Genomic DNA, 20,968 nt, shown 5'->3' on the forward strand with positions numbered 1-20,968 from the left:
TGAGGTAATGGTGGATGGTCTTTGTGCATGGTATAAAGGTGCCCTAAGGCTGTATTTCAGAAACCTGCTCCCATTTTCTCTTTTATCTACAGTTTGTGATGTCTCATACTCCCCACGGTGCCTGGATATTACGCTTGTTCTCTACTTTTCTTGGGTGTGTTACCTCCATTCTTCTATTCCTACTCAATTTCTGCCTCAGGGTAGGCTTATGTGGAGAGACCCTTAAATGCTGTGCAGGTACTGTGATGTTGAAAATACTCTGTTATCTATCCCAGAATGTGTTGCCTCTGGTTACTCTGACTGGCTTGGACACAAGGCAGGTTGGCAATCTCCTTGATGGACCAGAGGAAAGGAAATGATATTGTTAAGGTGAATAACTGGGGCAGAGACAGTGAGAGAAAGGGTTATTACTGTAGAATTGAACAAAGCCAGGGAAGACATGCACATACAGTAGTATGATTCGTGGCCTGACCTGCAGAGACCAAGAGCTGTATGTCATTTATCAGGGCTCCCCTTCTTCCTGAACAATGGAACCCTGAGTTTCTTTATTTAATACTTTATTTTGAAATAATTTCAAATTATGAAGAATTTCAACGACCATGCAAACAGCTGCCAGATCACTTTTACCTAGATTCCCCAACTGTTCACATTTGAGAGCAAGTCTACAGACCTGGTGATGCGTCATCTCCTAAACATTGTGGTGTGTATTGCCCAGGAAACAAGAAAACTCTTGCATTGTCATGATTCAACCCTCCAAGTCAGGAAACAATGTTGATGTACTCTTCATCATTGAGCCTGCAAAACCCATTTGGATTTCATCAGCTATCCTTACAAGTGTCTGTTTTTCTGTCCTGAACCAGTATCCAAGTCAGGGACACACGTTGCATGTAGTTGTCATGAGTAGACTCCAGTTTCCTCTATTCCAGAATATTTCCTTCATCTTTCCCTGTCTTTGAAGTCCTTTCTTGAAAGCATCTGGGGCTTTCCTTCTGTAGATAGTCTCTGAGACTGGGTCTGTCCGGTGACTCCTCACGGCCAGATTCAGGTCCTGCATTCTTGGTAAAAATGCTGTAACAGTGATGGTCAGCTGTTCACATTTGGTCACTTTAGGCATGACCTTAGGCACTTTAGTGCATGATGTGTCCCACCAGTGGTCAGGTTTGTGTTTGCCACGTCTCCACCTTAAATTTGACATTTTGTCCTAGTAATTGATTAGAATTGTGTGGGGAGGTATTCTGAGATGACACCAATATCATGTTCTTCATCTGACCTCTACTCCGTTAACCTTGACCTTGATGGATGTTGCCTCGATCAGTTACCTCTGATGGTTTGCCAATTGGTAAGTCTCATTTCTGTCATTTGTTCTGCATTTATAAGCTGGCGGTGTACTGAAGGAAAAGCTTTTCCTTCTCTATGTATGTGTATGTGTGTGTGTGTATGTCATCAAAGACCCATGAATTCCTGTTTTATTTAGTGCATTGTCATCCATTCCTAAATCTTTTTGACATGCTTCATCATTTCTCTGAGCATTTTCTTACTTTCTTTCCCAGAATGTCCTTGTTTCAACTTGTACTTCCCTGGTTCCAGCCCTCATACCAGCCATGTCTTTAAGAATCCATGGTTCCTTCTACTAGAGATGGTGTTTATAAACCAGGATCTGGGCATGTGGTTGTGCTCATTATTGTTGAGGTGTTATTATTTTTAGGCCATCTCAGGAGATAGTTGGATGTGTATACACACACACATGTGTATATATATACACACAGCTGTACATATAAATATATAAAATAACTGCATGCGTTCTACTCTACATGTACACATTTACTTATACATAAATATATCAAAAACCATTTCTTTGCATATGTTACAAAAAACTGTATGTTTATATCAGTACTTGTGATTTCAGTCCTAAATCTCAGAGTTCTTTTTAGCCTCCCACCTTTCCCTGTTGGGAAATACTTTTTCCCCCATTCAGAAACCTGGCTCTCATTATCCTCTTATATATGCACATTTATATTTTATTATATAGCTATTGCCTGAATCAGTTTACTATAACCTATCAATGTGACCGATTTCCCAGTTGTGCTGTCTGCGCACCACACACACCCCAACCTCTTCAGTTTTGGGGTGCTGTCAGAGATGATACTGATGTGCATACGTGAGGCTCCTCCCTCCTTCCCTCAGTAACTATGTATTGGGCTCCAGCAGGCACGCTGCAAGTACCTTCCTGAGCCTTCCCCTTTGTCTCCTGAGCACCCCTTGTTGTCAGGTTCTAGGGCCTCCTCGCTTTTTCACTAAGTGTATATGGCTGCATAGAGGAAAGAGTGCATTTCCCGGTCTTCCTACAGCTAGTTACAGACTTGTGATTTGGTTATGGCCGGTAGTAGTCAGTTTGACCTTGAAGTGGAAGTGATGTATTCAGGGACTGTGATGGTTCTGGAATTAGTAAATGGAGGATGAAGTTTCCAAAACCCATATGATGAATCCTAATGAATTATTAATTACGTGCATATATTTTTTAGTTGATGTGTTTGTAATGTTTAAGAGAAGTTGACATGTTACAGTAACAGGGTACAGATTGATTCTACTTTATATATTTGTGTGATTGACATTTCTGTTGTAAATTTTATATGGAAAGATAAGGTTTTTGACAAAGATTATAAACAGGGATGTAATGCTTTCAAAGTTCACTCTGTCTTTTATTTGAACTTGGGAACTACTAGTCCAATTTGTTATTAGGGAAGGTTTTTCTTGAGAGGTCAGACCATGGATGTGCTTAAGAAAAGAAAATGGATATATTTAGTTTGTAAATTCAGTTTAAAATGTTTAAGAAAAATTAAATTTGCAAATGATGCTGATTGCCGAGGAGGATTTTAGTGTGTCCAACTTGAGTTTTTAAATGAATGTTAAAATTTTAAACTGACAAGTAGTAGAATGATACGAATTTCAAGTTGAACTCAAAGGCTTATGGGAAAAATGTATTTTTAAATATTTGTCACTTTACTAAACTAAATATTTTATTTAAAACAGTATGTGAGCTCTTCCTTGCAGCAAAGCACCCCTACCTCTCCCAAACACAGCGACTCAATGAACACTCCTCTGCTGTGTTGTCTGTAATCACAAATCTGCAGTGGTCAAGCAGTGCTGGTTGACCCTAATGCCAGGCTGGTCACCAAAGCAGATTGCTGGTGAGACCACCTGGACTGTGAGGTTGAGGGAACTGTCAGCCCTCAGCAAGCCCTGGGTGGCAAGATAACATTCACATACCCCTCCTGGTTGGCTTGGAAGGTGTAATAGAAAAAGCATTGGCCGGATGTCACACATCTCAAGTCACTTGTTGCCTTTTGAACTCTCGTGTTTTAACTATATGCTGGGGACAATAATTTATTTAATGTTTACTTATTTTATTTTTGAGAGAGAGAGAGAAAATGAGCAGGAGAAGGGCAGAGAGAGAGAGGGGGACAGAGGATCTGAAGCAGGCTCTGCGCTGACAGCAGCGAGTCTGATATGGGGCTCGAACTCAAGAACCGCGAGATCATGACATGAGCCAAAGTCACAGCTCAACCAACTGAGTCACCCAGGCGCCCCTGATGACAATAATTTCTAAATTATGGGATTGTTGAGAGGATTAGACATAACAGACATAAACTACCCAGTACCTTGCCTGTCCCTTAGTAGGGACTCAAACAATAGTGGCATTTGTTAGAGGAAGATATGAAGGCTGATGGATTGTTTAGGGATTGTTTGGGAAGAAAAGAGAGGATTGAAGACATAAAGCCTACAGTAGTTCACATTCTTTGGTTATCTGCTACGTTGCCAGGCGTTGTGTAAAGTCTATATGTAGATCACATCCTTGGATTCTCCCAATAACTTGTATTTACTATTGTCGTCTTCATTTTACAGGTGGAAAAAAATGGAGGTTTAGAGAGGTTGACTTTTAAATTTTTACACAGCTAAGTAGAATTGTTGAACCTGAATTTAGATCCAGGAACCCTAATGCTATACGGTAGACCCCAGACATTCTCGCAGCCCTCTGTTGGAGACACTCCTGTCTTTAGTAACAGTAACACCAAGAAGGTAGGGGCTGGTATTGCCTTTGACTGCACAGAATTCCTCTGTGACTTTTGTACCCCATCAGTTTGGATTGCTTTCTTTTTTAACAGGCATAATAAAAGTATTGAGAGAATACACCAATGGAGGGGGCTTTGTTTTATTACAAGATAATCAGGTGTGTTAAGTCACAAAAACATTTGATTGTGTAGGTAGTAAAAGGAATTGTCCTTGAAGCTGTTAATCCTTGTGAACTACCAGGTGGGTGTAGCCTGTCCTAGCTCAAAATGGGAGGTTTTTGCTATTAATGCTTTTATTGGGCCATTATCTTTTTTCCATTTTAATTGGCAGCAAGTTACCCTGGAAGTCATCATCAGGAATTCTGGTCCAGTTTGAAAGTGGATAGTTTGCCTTCTCTTTGACCACTGTCACCTCCCTCTTTTCCCAACCTCTTTCACTCCCACAGTGTTGAATGGCTGAGGATAATGGACAGTCATCCTCAGGTGGTGTGGGTAGAGCTACAGCCCTGGCTGCATCCTGTGCTCGAATTTACACTATGTCATCTTAGACAAGGGACTGACTTTGAGTTTCAGTGTCCTGATCTCTAGGAATAGTATCACCTGCAGAGCAGGGGGCTTATGTGAAGATTAAATGAGATGTGCTGTATTAAGTCCTTTGAACAGTTCTTGGGACAAAGTCATTGCTGAATATGAAGTATCTTTAAAACACATAACGACAACCCCAACTGCCATAGTAACAGTATTAAGAGTCGTGAGGACACTGAAGGACGCATAGCCCTGTATCCCAGTGCCACTGTACGAAACACCAGACAACCCAGCATCTAGCTTTCTTCCCAGCTCACTTTCCCTCCTCTGCAGGCTGCCACAGGACTGGAGTGGTCCCAGCCTCAGTGTTGGGGGAGGGAGGCCTGTGCTGGTACAAGCCTCAGCCTGCCAATGAGGCCTGAAGTTGAGCAGCTCCAGATGGAGTCGAGTGACGCCTTCTCTGCCAGGAAACGTGGTGGACAGCCAGGGCCATTCGCTCCAGGCAACAGCCGTAGATATATCAAAAGGGAGACAGGCAAAAAGTAAGGGAACATGAAGACCTTGGGACTAAACAAACGATACAAACATAAACAAAAACATGGTGTGTGTCTGTGGCAGGCAAATGCTGTCTAGGATCCAGGGATAGTTATTTTACGTACAAAATGGTGGTGCCTCTCGGTGGTGGCAGGGCAGTGCCAAATGTTTATTGAGTTTGGGCTGCTCTTGAAGGCATCTGACCTTTCGTTTTTGTTTTTGTTTTGTTTTATTTTGTTTTTGAAGAGAGAATGGGAGCAGAGGATCTGAATTGAGCTTTGTGCTGACAGCAGCAAGCCCAATATGGGGCTCGAACCCATGAACTGTGAGATGATGACACGAGCTGAAATCAGACGGACACTCAACTGACTGAGCCACCCACGTGCCTCTTTTTAAAATTTTATTGGAGAGAGAGAGAGAGAGAGAGAGCGAGCTGGGGGTAGAGAGAGAAAATCCTAAGCGGGCTCCACTCTCAGTGCAGATCCCCACTTGGGGCCCTATCCCTCCACCCTAGGATCATGACCTAAGCCAAAATCAAGAGTTGGACACTCAACTGTCTCAGCCACTCAAGTGCCCTCATCTGACCTTTTTGAATTAATATGATCTTGTATGTTCTCATTAACCACGAGCACATTTTATTTATCTTGTCTGAATGATTGGAAACAATACAAGACATAGGTATCGGAATGTGTTCTTAATACTTACAAAAGTCAGTAGCAGCAGATTTATTGTTTATTATGAAAATTATTTTGCCCAGTGGACAGCATATTTATCATTATGATATCACATGCCATGAACTTGGTATTTAAGTAAGGATGCTACGAGTAAGTTTAAGCCAGGCATTGTATTGTGTTAAATATTTTACATAATTTACATGCAGCTTTTCCTTAATTTATCCTTCATATAGCAACTCTGTGAGGTAAGTGCTAATTTTATCAGCGTTATCTCACAGATGAGAAAATTGAGGCTCTCTTCTGTAGTCAAGGTCACTCAGCTGGCTAGTAAGGGGCAAAGCCTGAGTTCTGATCCAAAACTTCTGACCCATGAACTTATCCACTGTACTCTAATCACCTCCAGTGTGTTGTCTTCGTTAGGAGGGGCTTGAGAGGGATGGTACATTTATGTACATAGACACTAGAGGATTTAAGGATTCTGCCTGTACCTCTTAGAATGTTGGTGCTGGAGGGCATCTCCAGAGGGCGCCACACCCTCTTTAGTCACCCTTCAGGATCCTGGCACTTGAGGCACAGTGACTCATCCTGAGTCTCAGCGGGATGAATCTTACGTTACTTGCCTGGACCAGGTGCAGCTAATTCTGGCAAGCAGAGATACATGTGGCCCCCAGGCCCGCAATGCTGTGACTGTCTTTGTGCCAGAGCGTCAGCTGCAGCGTTGAGAAGTGGCAGTGTTTACCCCAGCCTCCACCGTGAGTCAATCCTCCCGTGGAGTGAAGTGGTGTGGTAAGGCCAGTATAGCTGAATGGCAGTGTTCTGCGTACATCTTAGGCACTGAGAAAATCTAATGCATAGTAAGCTCATTTCAGAAATAGCTGTTATTATATGTGGGACTTAAGAAACAAAACAGATGAACATAGAGGAAGGGAAGGAAAAATAAAGATGAAACAGAGGCAAACCCTAAGAGACTCTCAACTATAGAGAACAAACAGAGTTGCAGGAGGGGTGTTGGGTCGGGGGATGGGCTAAATGGATGATGGGCATTAAGGAGGGCACTTGTTGGGATGAGTACTGGGTATTATATGTAAGTGATGAATCACTGGGTTCTTCTCCTGAAACCAATACTACATTATATGTTAACTAACTTGAATTTAAATTAAAACTTAAAAAAATAGCTTTTATTTTCTCCTATTTATAGAAATCCTACATGTTCCCTGTAGCAGATTTGTAGTCAAAAAGAAGAAAAAGTTAACCATAATCCTCCCCTCTAGTCAGAGTTAATACCTTGGTATATTTTATTCCCAATCTCTCCTCAGTATATATGTTGTGTTTAATGTTATAAATTTTGGGTTAGAGCACGCTTTTTCCCCTACCCTGGCCTCATCTGACAGTAATACTGTTACTGTGCTTACCAGGTCAAATAAACATTTTTTTTTTTTTATCTGAAAATAGTTTTTCTCTGATTATAAATGACATAAGAACTCGTTGTAAGATGGGGCACCTGGGTGGCTCAGTGGGTTGAGCATCTGCCTCGGTTTTGGCTCAGGTCATGATCTCACGGTTCGTGGGTTTGGGCCCCAAGATGGGCTCCACACTTTCTCTCTCTCTCTCTCTCTCTCAAAATAAATAAATAACCTTAAAAAAATAAAGAAGGAAGTAAAAATCATTTGAACTTTAACCCATACAGATAACCTTTTGATGATGTGGGGTTTTTATCATTTCAGATTTTTAGGCATTTATATCTATTTTCTAAAGTTTCCAAAAGGGTAATGTACTCTAGTTTGTGACACAGGTATGTATTGTCTTTTAATTTTCTCAATACTTTCCGGTAGTTTTCCTTCAACTACATTGCAGGCTTATCAAAAGTCTGGAGTCCCATGATGTTAAGCTTTAGGCAAGTGACGTTGATATTGGCAGTACAGAAAAACTTTGGCTTAGAGATTGTCATTTTCATCACTCCATCATTTAAGCACCAGACCAAGGCTCCAAGCATCATCCTGGCTTTTCAGGTGTAGGTATCCCTAGGAGAATTCCCTCCTTTCAAAATGGAATAGCCACACCAAGATACCAGCACCGGTGTGGGGCAAGGAAACACCTTTGGTGCAGCTATTATGGGTAGTTTTCTCTGAGCTTATAAAACATCACTGTTGTAAAAATTCACGTAATAATATAGTTGTTTTCAAAAAGCTATATATGTTCATGGTTAAAAAGAAATCCCCTTTGAAACCAGCACTTTGCATATCACTCATTTAGGAACGTTTAGGTTCTGATTTGGAGGTGGTAGTAGGAGGAGGTGATTCCTTTTTTACACAGCCGTGACTAGTCGCAGATCTGTTGGGTGTCTACGATAGGCCAGGCATTGACCTTTGTGCTGAGGTGTATGAATTCAGTATTTTACTATGATTAGTTAGCAGAGTCTTAAGAGACTTAAGATCTCCATTGTCAATGTGCTTCTATTTAGATATTTTGTCCTAAAGACACTCTTGTAATATGTTTTCAGCAGTAGTAATGTATTTCTTGATTGGAATTTGAATCATATAGATATATGCATTTGTCAGAATTTACTGAATGGTACACTTCAGATATGGACATTTCACTTCATGTATATTTTCTCTCTCTGCAAAAGGAACCATAAACAAATATCAAACTTTAGCTATTGACACGCGTGACACGAGTTTAAGGGTAACTGTACTAAAGTCTGCAACTTTCAAGTGCAGGTAAAAGATAAGGTGGCTCTGATGATGGAGAGATGTGTGATAAAGCAAGTGTAGTGAGATGTGAGCAGTTAAGGAATCCAATGGTGAGTATGTGGATGTTTACTTCTTGGTGTTAAAATATTTTATGTGGGGGCGCCTGGGTGGCGCAGTCGGTTAAGCGTCCGACTTCAACCAGGTCACGATCTCACGGTCCGGGAGTTCGAGCCCCGCGTCAGGCTCTGGGCTGATGGCTCAGAGCCTAGAGCCTGTTTCCGATTCTGTGTCTCCCTCTCTCTCTGCCCCTCCCCCGTTCATGCTCTGTCTCTCTCTGTCCCAAAAAAAATAAATAAACGTTGAAAAAAAATTAAAAAAAAAAATTTTATGTGATAGGAAATTGTCATAATAAAATGTTTGGGGGGCAAACCCAGTAACGAGGCTGTATCTGAAGGGGTTAAAGCACAGTCTCTAGAATTATCTTTCTGGCTTAAAATTCTGACTGCTTCTTGCTAGCTGCGTGACTCCATCTAACGAAACCTCAGTTGGATTATTTGTTGAATAGGGACAATGAGTACACTTAGCACAAATCTCATTCCATAGTAAGCTCCTAACAACCACTGTGGTTATGATTTCACAGATTCAAGGAAGTGATGATTATAAATGAATGACCAGAGGCTGAGGTCGCACTGTGTGCCACCATATGCTGAGGGCCCACTATGTGGCCATTTTCAGGAGGATGAGGCAGTCGCATTCTGCATCGTGCTGTGTGTGTTCTTCAGTGGAAACTTCCACACAAGTGGAGGTGTGAGGAATGTGACTAGCAAAACTGAGAGTGGCTTCATTAGGTTTGACAGAACGCTTCCCTGGCTCTGTTGCTCCTCCTTGGCCTGGCATCTCCTTTAAACTAGAAGGCGTTTCAGAGAAGTGGCATCTGCTCTGTTAGACACTGTGGCATTTCTGAGTCGATGTTAATTTAGTTCATCGTAAAAATTACTCCCTTTGTGTGAGGCCAGGCCATCTCCTATTTGGGGGCTTAGCCTGTTTTTGCTCTAAGGACCTGTGTCCTGGGAAATTCTTCTAAGGTGTCAGGATCTGCCTCCCTTCCCAGAGTCGAATCATGTTTATGCATTATGACAGCCTGTTCCAACCTGGTGCTGGGAGGCCAGGAGAAAGTGTCAGGAACCTGGAAGAGGCTGCAGCTGGGTCTAAATACACAGCAGTAGGGGGATGGGAGGAGGAAATTTCGGATAGTTCTGTGGATGTGCTGTTTACTGCTGGATGTCTGATATTGTGCTGCTCTGAAGTCGGGTGGAAAACAGTAAAAAAAAAAAACAAAAAAAAAACTATGGTGTTGAGGGTAAGTGTGTGATATAGAACAAATATTGGCCACATTCTGAGAGGAGAATGAGCTGTTAGTGGGTAGGAGGAGTAGACTTGGATGCTAGCTTTCCAGCTGCAGTGATGAAATGTCAGTCTTCCGAGTAGATGTCTTGGAATGATTGGGATTTCCAAGGGTATCTTCATACTGGACTGCTAGGTTCGTCAAGTATGAAACAGGACTCAATTTCTCTGCTTCATTGATACCATTGGGAAACTACTTAGAACATGCCAGAATTTTCTTTGAGTTTTACCAGATACGGATGCTAGCTCTTGGGTATTTTTCTGTGTTGTTGTGGGTGTTACAATTCCAAAGTCAACTCCAAAAGTCTTATTATTTTTCCCCAGGAGTAAAATGAATAGCAGCTTATTAATTTGTTAATTTCCTATTTGTGACACTTGGCCTGGCTCCCTCTGCTATGAATTCTTGGTGAAACCAGGCATTTGTTTATAAAGATGGAGAAAGTCCTATCCGAAGAAACTGTTTTAGCTTGAATGTTTCAGAAATAATCAGAAAAGAAGACAGTCCAAGAACATAGATCTAGGTTTTGTGATTTATGAGGTCTGGCATAGGACAGGTTAATTTATCAAGCACTCCAATTCACAGGGATTTAACGTTATAAGTCCTTATTGGGGAGTGGTTCTGAGGAGGAGGTGATAGGAGGTGGAATTTGAAGTCATTGCTGATCTCTCTGACTGAACGGATGGACCTGTTCAGAACGAAGTCAGTTACCTCAGATACAGTTGAGCATGCGCTTGAGGAACTTGGACATATTCACAAGGAATAGGGGGACAAAAGGAGGAAGAGAAAAGGATGGAGGAAGAAAGGAAGGAAACCAAAGAAAGCTCTCATGAAAGGAAACAGTATTTCTGAGGCCTTCACAATCCTTGAAAGTCAGCCCGATATGAACCCTTCCCAGTTCCTGGAAACTGCGTGCTTTCACCCTCTAGGATGCAACCTAAACTCTTCTTTGTGTTTAACATTCAAGCAATAGACTGAGATTTCAGGCACAATGAATGGATCCAGACAGGCAATAAAAGAGCAAGACGCTGCAATTTAAAACTCCATGCAGTTTGGAAGCGACATAACAAACTATTCTGGACCTCAGTAGACGTGTGTGTCGTGGGCAAGTGGTTCTGAGGCCCTCCATCTCTCTCGACGTGTGTCATTCCTGGCTTCTGTTCAACTCCAGTGTGTCATAAACCACTTTACCACTCCGCCGTGGGAAGGAAAAACCTTCTGGGTTCCTTCTTACGGCAGCACCACGGAGCCGTTGTTCGGAATTCTGTGACTACAGTACTTGCATTGTAGCAGATTTTAAGTCTGGAATATGTGTTTATTTGCAGGTTGGGAAGGGGTGGACATATCCTTTATTATTGCTGCTGTTAACGGCTTAGTTTGAATCTCACTGACCCCTTGGGAGCTTTCATAGGATCCCTGTTTGAGAGTTAGCTTACCTGCTTCAGGTTTTGTTTTTTTTTTTTTTTTTTTTTAAGACCTCTGTGATAAAATTATGGGAGATCTTAAAAGCAGTTAGGGCAAAATGAATTTAACAAAGGCCATAAATGTGTTTTTCTGTTTATTTTTTGTTCTTGAATATAGGGAAATAAACTTTAATATGGACAGATTTTTCTGAAGATCCGAAATAACAAATGTGAGTGACCTACAGTGCTGAATGTTGGCATGCTTTACTGGTTTGTTTGAGGCGGTGCTATAATGATTTCTAATTTAAATAGATAACCAAGAAGCCAAGCAATACAGACAGAAAAGCAAAGTAGCCTTTGTCCGTTGTGGATGCCTTTAGGTCTTTTCTTCCCAGCCTTGTCTGTCTGGAAAACAAGTCTCTTCCTTGTGACATCGATCAGCCCTCCTTTATGGCTCTTCTGTTCTCTCCTGCCTCACTCAACGTGGCACCATTTCCCCTGCTCACTACACTGCGTTCTTAACATTTATTACAGGGTTAATATTTTTCAGTAATTGTTTGTTTGTATCTCTTCTGTCCAGGAAGTTTTAAGTTTCTGAAGGCGTGGACTCTGACTTTTTTTTTTTAAATCTTTGAATTCCCACAGAGCAGGTGCTCAGTAGCTGTTTAAAACGGGCAGGGCATTTTCCTGCCACTGTCATTTTTCTTGCATGACACTTTAGGGGGTCATGTTGTTAGATGTTGAGCCGTGTTTTCTGAAGAGGTCTTCTGGAGGCCTCTGCAAAAATGACATCCCTGCCCCATATGATAAAGTTATAAAGGCTGATACAGAGAGGAACATTGAAATATTCAAGACAAGCTACTGTGGACAACTTCCTGTGTTTATCTCACATTTTAAACTCTTTTTATTTATTTTTAGTACAACATGTGATAATTGGGGAAAAAAAAATGTAAATCAGTACTGAAAAGATGTAATGCTCCCCCCATGATGCCACTGCTTGCCCCTTCAGATAACCTCAGTTAACAGTTCAGTTATTATGTTCACTTAGACTTCATTATGAGTGTATAACTAGTCACAAATGTGAGTATTCATTTTTTTAAAATATTAATCATTAAGGTCTGTTTAGAGTGTATAGTGTATGTGGGCTTATTCCCAAGTTCACACATAAAGATGTATTTAGTCATTGTCAATGGACCTATAGTATAGTATTATTTCATTATGTGGCTATATAAAATTTATTTTTCTAATCCCAAATGTCCACATAGTGATAGTTTGGTTGTCGTCAAGTGTTTCAATATTCTAATTACACTGCAGTGAAAAATCCTTCTTTCTGTAGTGGATTTTCACAGAAGTGGGATTGCTCTACCCACAAATTTTCTGTGAGCCCTGGGTAGGTGGACCTCCTAATCGAGAACGTTGCAGATGCTTTTTAACCATGACTTTTTCCGTGACTTTTTCCGGAGCATGGAACCAGGTACCCAGTGATTTGCATTGGGCTCAGAGGTCTGAGAAGGATTTTGAGTGCACTCCCCGATTAGGAAATCACATACATTAGGCCTGTCTAGAGAAAGGGTCCCTTGGGAGCAGAGCTTGTTAGAGAGTGGAGGGGCTCTGTGAGATGATCTTTGTGAGGAAAGGAGGTGACCGGGCAGTGTAGAAGGCCCAGACATCACAGGTTTAGGGTGTGGCGGTGCCTGACTGCACCATTCTCCCCCAGAGAGAGTGTGCGTCAGGAATAGAGACTGCCCTGCCAAGGGAAAAGCTGGGTCACTAGGGGCTCACCTGCTCTCCTTGAGCGTTCACGGGAAGGTGAAAGATCCTCCTTGATGGTAGCGGGGGAGAAACCTAGAGGAACTGGCTGTGGTGTGACCATGGGGTGCAGAATGATAGCAGACAGCAGAGCAGGATCCAGACAGCAGCACATAGCACCTCTCACCAAATGGAAGGCTCCCCGGAGAAATCTATGTACCCAGACAAAATAGAAGACAACCTTTCTAATCAAGAAAGTTGGAGATCTCAGAATGCTAGTTATATTTCTGTGAAATATTTCTGTAAATACAGGTGTAGGTGGGCAATGTGTATGTTACGTTTCAAATTCCATAGTTCTTCCTGTTGCTTCTGAAAGTAAAACCTTTTATTATATCAGTTTATATTTATATCATTTCTCAGTATTACCATCTTTCCTCCTCCTCTTGTTCATCACTGGTTAAAGATCCACAAGAAGTTTGTTTTTTGTCTGTATTCAAAGGTAACTTCCAGGTGTCTGCTGCTGCAAGAGGGGGGTCTCTAACCCTGGGGTTCTCAAGGCACCCCAAGAAGTTTAGAGGTGTTAATTCTGTATTTGCAACACTTCGGGTCTCTTCCACTTGTTACTCCCATCTGTGGTACTTATTACTGTGTAAGCCTGATTAAGCTAGAACTACATTTCCCAGAATCCCCTTCTGTATAATTCCTGGTTAGAGTGGGCTAAATGAGAAGTTTGCACAGAATTTGGAATGCAACCATTACGCTGTGATGGACAGATGGACAGATGTAGAAATGCTGGCAAGGTGGTCCCGCTCATCCTTGCTCTTATCTGTTCCATACCCATCCTCTGACCCTGCTGATGAACATTGACCCAGACCTGTCATGAGGCCTGTATCCACCCTACAGCTCCTGGGTGTGCTTTCTTTCACTGGTGACCCCTGTGATCCTCTAGCCCTCACTTTCAGACCTTTTCTTTCTCAGCATCTCCCCCAATTTTGTCAGCTTTTCGTTCCTGTGATAAATCCCTTATTCATAACTCATAGTGGTTCTGCTTCCCTAATTGAACCCTGACTGAACACATCTTTGCTTTGAAAATCAGAAAGAAGATGATTTCTTTATTTTATTTTATTTTATTTTATTTTATTTTATTTTATTTTATTTTATTTTATTTTATTTTATTTTAAGTAATCTCTACATCAAACTTGGGGCTCAGACTCATGACTCCATGAGTCATGTGCTCCACAGACTGAGCCAGCCAGCTGCCCCAAAAATGGTTTCTGATAACTAGTTTTCCTTTATCCTTCTTTCACTTCAAGTGCATCACAAAATACTGTAGAAATGCTGTTGGGGTTCATAAATGCTTTTAATCTTCTGTGGCTGTTTTCAGGATCTGTTGAAGCTGCAGATGTTATACACAAATCTTTATTATCAATGTATATTATAAATTTGTCCCGTAATCTGTACAAAACACTGTATAGATTTCATCTGGAAATTTCTTCTTCTGAAGAAACTGTTTTTTTCCTCAAAAGTTGCCATTTTTTTTCCAGGTAGCTTCATTTGCAGGAGATCTGTTTCATGTCCTCTGGTTGCAATCTTATAATATTAGAGATTCTTTGATAACACAGGTGTCTAAATAAATGTGGTCTTTTTGCCATCAATGTTAAGAGGTTCTGCCCTAAAGGTTTCTTACAGAAATATATATCTTTCAATTTGATAGGCAAAATGTAAGATTGTTTTAGTAGTCTTAAGCTATAGAAATAGTAAGATACCACAACTGAATTGAGCCTTTCTGAAGTAATTTTTATCTAGCTTTAAAAATTTTATCACCAACAAAGTCTGTGTCAATGGTTATGAAAATAATTAATAACATCAGTGACAAGATCAGAAGAGTAGGCTAGTTTATCATTAGAGATTTTAATGAGAACTATAATGTAATAAATATACAATATTTTTTAAGTTTGGCAATCTGAAAATACAATGTCAAACTTTAAGAATTTGTATAGGAACTAAAATTAAAATTATTCACTTGAAAGCAAAAGTGTGTTGTCTTATGATATAATTATCTCCTTTATAATCAACAATCTGTTCCAAATGGCAGTATCATGCCCCTACACTATCCAGATGAAGGAAGTACTTTAGATAAAATGGAATTAATTGACTACTGTGTTTGATAGGAACTTTAGGATTTAAAACTTACATAAAAGCTTTATCAGTAAAGGATTTCTTAATGTAAAATAATGTCTCCCTAAACAGCTTCCTAATTTGTATCACAAAACCCTTGTCCTAGAGATGGCTCTAGTTCCATCTTTTACTTTAAAAGTGACTATTTCAGGTGTGTGTAATTTGAATCTTCTTGGGTAGCAGTCTGGTGGGGAGCCAAGTATATGTAATCCTAATTCAATCAATGGATGTGACCAGTGATGAAATAGTTTATTCTGACGTCTTTCATGTTTGAAATTTTCTGTTCCAGTACTGGGCGAGCCCACATCAGACATGTTGAAAGGTGAAATAATTGTTTTAGTTTCAGAGATGACATTGGGCATATGGAAAGAGTCATTGCAATATTGTCTCATTCCCAGTGACCTAATTACAACTTGAGGAAATAGGACTCCATCTACAGCAGCTATTATAATAATCAAAAATAGGTAATTCTCCAATTTTAGGTTTGGGTTCTGGGGTCATAATGAAGTCACAGAAGTTAACTCATTTTCTTTGGGAAATTGGCACTTAGGCACTTATCACCCTATAATTGTATGTCCTTTATAAAGGTTCCTCTTTCTGTAATATCTTTCAGCTCTTTTCATGCATCACCTTCCTCCTTCTTCTTGCCTTCCAGTAATAGGTCAATTTGAAATACATTGTAACTTTCTCAATTAAGAATCCTATCAAACCTCATGAAAGGTGATCACCGTGCTGGAAATTATGCCATGCAATTGTGCTGAAAACTGGATATTCCAATTTTGCTCCAGTCAGTGAACCATGGAAGTCACAGTTCCCCCAAGAAAGCCAATGTTATTGACTTGAAATAGATGGTTACCTTAGTAGTTTCCAGGTATATACTGCTGCATTTGCATTTAGGAAGCTATTATATATTTTGTTAATGTTTATGTATTTTTGGGAAAGAAGGGCACAGAGAAGGAGACAGAGAATCCCAAGCAGGCTCCACCCTGTCAGGGCAGAGCCCCGTGCCTGAGCTCCGAGCTGCCACTGACAGACCCCATGAAATCATGACCTGAGCCGAAATCAAGAGTGGACGCTCAACTGACTGAGCCACCCACATGCCCCGGAAGCTGTTATATTTTTGAAGAGAGCAATGTTGAATTCACTAAACTATTTTAAATAGATAGCTGAAAATAACATTCTTACTGATATTCCTGATAAACATTTTCACACATATACTAGGTCCTTTTGCATTATGGTTCTGAACTGTTTCTTATAAGCACTCTTTTGCATAAATGTATTTTCAGAATGCTGTCTCTAAAAAGCACAGTGAACCAGTTTTACAAAGCTTGTCTAATTGAAAACGTTTCTTATTTATTCTCTTTAGGTTATGCTTTTTTTAATGAATTTAATTTTTTTCTTTGTATATTTAATAATGCTTCTAAGAATGTTTGTTTTCCAGCATAGGACCATAAAAAATTGGCATAAAACTTTGTTATCGTAATTAGAATGAAACTTGTCGTAAGAAAGGAAATGAAAATATTTGAAAAAGTATTATTTTAATGTGGCTAATAGAGTCAAACAAGACCATGGTGTGGGGTTTTTTTGAGGGGGGGTGCTTTCTATATGGCTATAAGTATTGTTCTCATAAGAGATTTGGTAGTTGAGAATCTTACATATTTATAAGCTTGTCAAATATGTCACAGTGCTTTTTCTCCTAAAATATATATAAATCATAGTAAACTGGTTTCCGTCTAACCAAGAGGAATCCTAGTCGTGAGCACTGTTCATTATCAGAAACTAACCAGAAAGGGAACAAAATAAAGTGAATGCGTTGCACATTTACGCTGCTGCATATAAGAGTAGTAGTTAAGGACAAGGAGTTTGGAGTTATACATACCTGGAATTTTCTACCCCGGAGTCCAGTACTATGGTTATCAGTACAGAAGTGTAATCTGTTTCCATATAAAAGCTATTAGAGTAGATGTTATTTCTCCCTCCATCTCTTTTTTTAGCTTGTTACCCCTAAAGTATGGTTAAATCATCTTATGGTAGACAAACATTGGATTTCGTGTCTGAGATATTCTTCTGTAATTTTGCTTGGGATTAGGAGAGTGACGTGAAAACCCAAAAGCAATCCAAAAATGTGTGTATTTGGCGAAATCAGATTTATTTTAAATAGAATGGAAACAGTAACTGTGTGAATCAGCTTGGTTAATACTGGATGAGAAGAATAGCTACTGTTCAGTAGGATTTGGCTGCTTAATTTTCTCCCCTCCGAATAAATAACTGAATTAAATTACTTCACGTGAGTTGCAGTCAAGATGAGACAAACTTGCTTTCTTTTAGGCTATTGATGTACTATACTGATTTAACATCTGAGATCTAATAAGAAGAGATGATTTTAGTGAGCTTATTTTCGGCCGGGGGTGTAAGTTGCAGGAGACATACCTAGATGGGATACAGTTTTTTCCTTTGTCTTTTGCCATTTGTCCCAGTATGACTTCACAGTGCCCAAAATGGTTGTTTGGTCTACCAGCTTGGTGGCATGGAATCCTTTGACACGTGGTCAAATGGTGACACATGTAATTGACAACCACTTCATTGAGGCTACAACAGTTTCTTTGTCTTGATGGTTCGTGCCTAAGGCTGATTTAATTAAGCATATCTAGTGCCAATTAACGATGCCCAATTAGGTATTCTGTCTGGCTTTCAAGTGTTGCTGCTGGAGATCTAGAGAAAAGCATCTCTTTCTTCTGGATGACAAGCATGTGAAAATTGATAATGGCAATGGAATGCTGGTTATCCTTTTTAAATAATTTGAAGGGATCACAATTAAAAATTTGAGTAGACCGTATTTTTTCTATTTGATGGCTCCAAAAGAGAAATAGGAAATGTCTTCCTATATACCTTTATTTTTTTGGTTAATTGCTAAAAATAATTAGCGATGATAGTTACCATATTTTGACTTCTTTTTAATGTGCCAGGCATTGAGATAAGCACTTTACCTACTATATTTCACTTACTCTTCACATCATCCTAACAATATAGATTATTATAGCCATTTTACTGACAGGCATATCACTTTTCCCTTTCTGAGCCTCAGTCTCCTCCGGTCTACAAAGAACGTGATAGGCAGAGTGAGAGATTTTAGGTCTGTTTAACTCCACAGTCCGCGCTCTTACTGCTGTTCTTAGGCGCAATAGCCAAGATACGAAATAAATTCGTTTTACTTGGTTTCTTTCCTGGTGAGTTTCTGGTAATGAGCTGTCATCCCAACTTGCTCTTTACTCAGGTTGATGTGAGCCAGTTTATCCTAAGACATGGGTTTGACTGATGTTGTGATGGTTCATATCTAGGGCAGCAACAGGTGTAGGAGGACATCGAGGGCAGCAGAGAAGGAGCTATGCTTGCTTCTGGGAGAAGGTGAAGCCTGGTTTCCTGAGTGTTAAGAAAATTTAGGGGAAGGGAAGACCAACGAATAAAGACCAAGAACTTTCATAATCTGACTACCTCAGCTGGAGTAGCTGTCTTACCCAGTGCTGTCATAATGTCAAATCTTGTTGTAGCTCCTTGTTGCCTTCATGATAAAACCCTCTGTGGCTCCTTCTCTTTGAACCTTTGCCTGCTTGTCTTGAGTAAGAAGAACAATAATAGAAATAACTGAAACAGCCAACGCTTACAGAGCCCTTCACCTTCCATGAATGGTGGCTGACACCAGCAAACTTATTATTATTATTATTTGCCCACATCTGCCTGAGTGGAAATAATCCTTTTGATTCTTTAGAAGATAGAAAGGTATTAAAATGAACTAAATGGTCATGGCAGTAGCCTTTCATTAATCATATGAGTTTCAGGCTCTTGGGATAAAGTATTCACATGTATTGTCTAATTCTTAAACCAATCCTCATCATTTTTTCACAGTTGGATAAACGGAGTCTCAGAGACATTTAGTAACTTGCCAGGTGTTGTCACCTGGATGAGGGACAGAGTCCTGATGGAAACCCAGTCTGCAGATGCTAAACCTGGTGTGTTAAACCAGAAGGCTATTAGAGCCTTATAGAAGATTGACTTAGTTTTCTGATGTTAGACAAAGAGGAACGACAGACAGAGGGTGCCAGCTGTGGCTGAAGATGTGTACTATTTGCTTTATGAAACATGTTTGATTTGAGGGATGTTTTGTTTTTTTCCTTTTGTGATTGGGGAGGGCAGTGTCCCTCTTTGCTCAAGACCTTATTTCTGTCACTGGGCTGCTTCATGCATTCACCTTTCAAGCCAGGCGCATGAAGATGTTTGAAGTTTATGACTCAGGTCTCAAAGGTCAACAGGTCAACAGGCAGTACCTGCCGCCCCCCCCCCCCCCCCCCCCCCCCCGGTCCTTGAGTATGTCAAGAAACAAAAATTCCACAGCCACCTTCCTCCAGGATGTTTTGTTACCCTGCCACCATTTCAGAAATATTACTTGCTTTCAGGTTCAATCCATTTCCTCCTCCCTTATCCAGTCCCATCAATATATAGAACAACTGCTCAGAAATCTGGTGGTTTCCAAGAATACAGTTATTAACTGCTCTCTTTGCATCTTGTCTTAAACGTCTCCCCTATGTAATCCAGTCTTCCCTTCGACATCTCAGCCGGCTGACAGGTAGTTAGTTCTTCTGACTGGCAGATTGGTGCCTCAGCCACATGGGAGTGTCATTACACAGTAAAATTAATACCTCCAGCCTGGATTTATTTAGCATCTTCTGACACTCAAAAGAGCAAGGGAACACATGCCTTGCTTTCTCTTGGGATCGTTGAGTATTAGATTAAACTGGTAGGAAATATTTTAATGCCCTCGATAAAGACTTTGTATTTAGGTGCATTGATGTTTTTTTTTCTGGACGTTTTTTATGCCTTTATTTTCAAAGTTGGTTTAATAGAGCTTTTACAAACACTTTTGGAAATTAGGTGCATTTCCACGTTCCTTGTTGCTCAAAAACAAAACAACAACAGAAAAACCCACTACTGACTCTGGGTTTTCTTTTTCAGATGCAAAAGAAATTGTTTTGAAAGCCCAGATCTTAGCTGGAGGAAGAGGAAAAGGTGTCTTCAGTAGCGGTTTGAAAGGAGGCGTTCATTTAACAAAAGAGTAAGTCTGGAGGTGTTACTTCTCTGTCTTTTGGCTAAGTATTAATGGAAGATCTTACTCATGATTGAAGGGAGCATTGAGAAAAATGGTTGGAATGGGGTGGGAGCAGAAGGTAGCAAGTAGAGGAAATGAATTATAGGTAGAGGAGGGCTCTGGCAATGCTCCAGTGTTCTTTCTCCCATAAAAGGATTTTTTCCTCACTAATTGGTGAAAAACCTGACACTCCTTCTGCCCTAGACAGTCAGTGATCCATCATAAATGTTGAAAATGATAACACAAAATAAATGCTGCCGCCATATTGTCACTTGCCTATTCTGGAGCCTGCAAGTGGCTCCCCATTACCAGTGGCTTCACTTGTCCCTCCTGTCTGACAGTCTGAACCTTCCCTTATCATGGCCTATCTCTTGTGTCTGCCAGCACTGCCCCTGTGCCTCTCTTCCATCATATACCTTTTCATCATTTACTTTGAATCATAGCCTTTCCCTTATGCCCTCATTGGCCAATACTTCTCACATTACCCAAGTCAAGTTTTTGTTATTCAGCTCTTATCTAAATCTGTTGTGCATTTCAGTATTGTCTTTCTACTGTGACTGTAACTTATTTTGGGGAGAGAGGATAGCAGAGGGAAGCAAGAAT

At 40.4% G+C, this 20,968-nt stretch overlaps 1 protein-coding gene across 3 annotated transcripts in view; it reads left to right on the forward strand.

The window, feature by feature from the left end:
* The window catches only part of SUCLG2 (succinate-CoA ligase GDP-forming subunit beta), a 334,454-nt gene that overhangs the window by 116,326 nt on the left and 197,160 nt on the right, over window positions 1–20,968 (forward strand). For all 3 annotated transcript variants that reach the window (XM_086697627.1, XM_086697628.1, XM_086697626.1), the window contains exon 3: window positions 20,233–20,332. In XM_086697627.1, coding sequence (XP_086553753.1) covers window positions 20,233–20,332 — 100 coding nt within the window. The remainder of the gene's footprint in view (window positions 1–20,232; window positions 20,333–20,968) is intronic.

Source organism: Puma concolor, chromosome A2 (assembly GCF_028749965.1).
Source record: "Puma concolor isolate L17-30 chromosome A2, mPumCon1.1.hap2, whole genome shotgun sequence".
NCBI classification, from domain to species: Eukaryota; Metazoa; Chordata; class Mammalia; order Carnivora; family Felidae; genus Puma; species Puma concolor.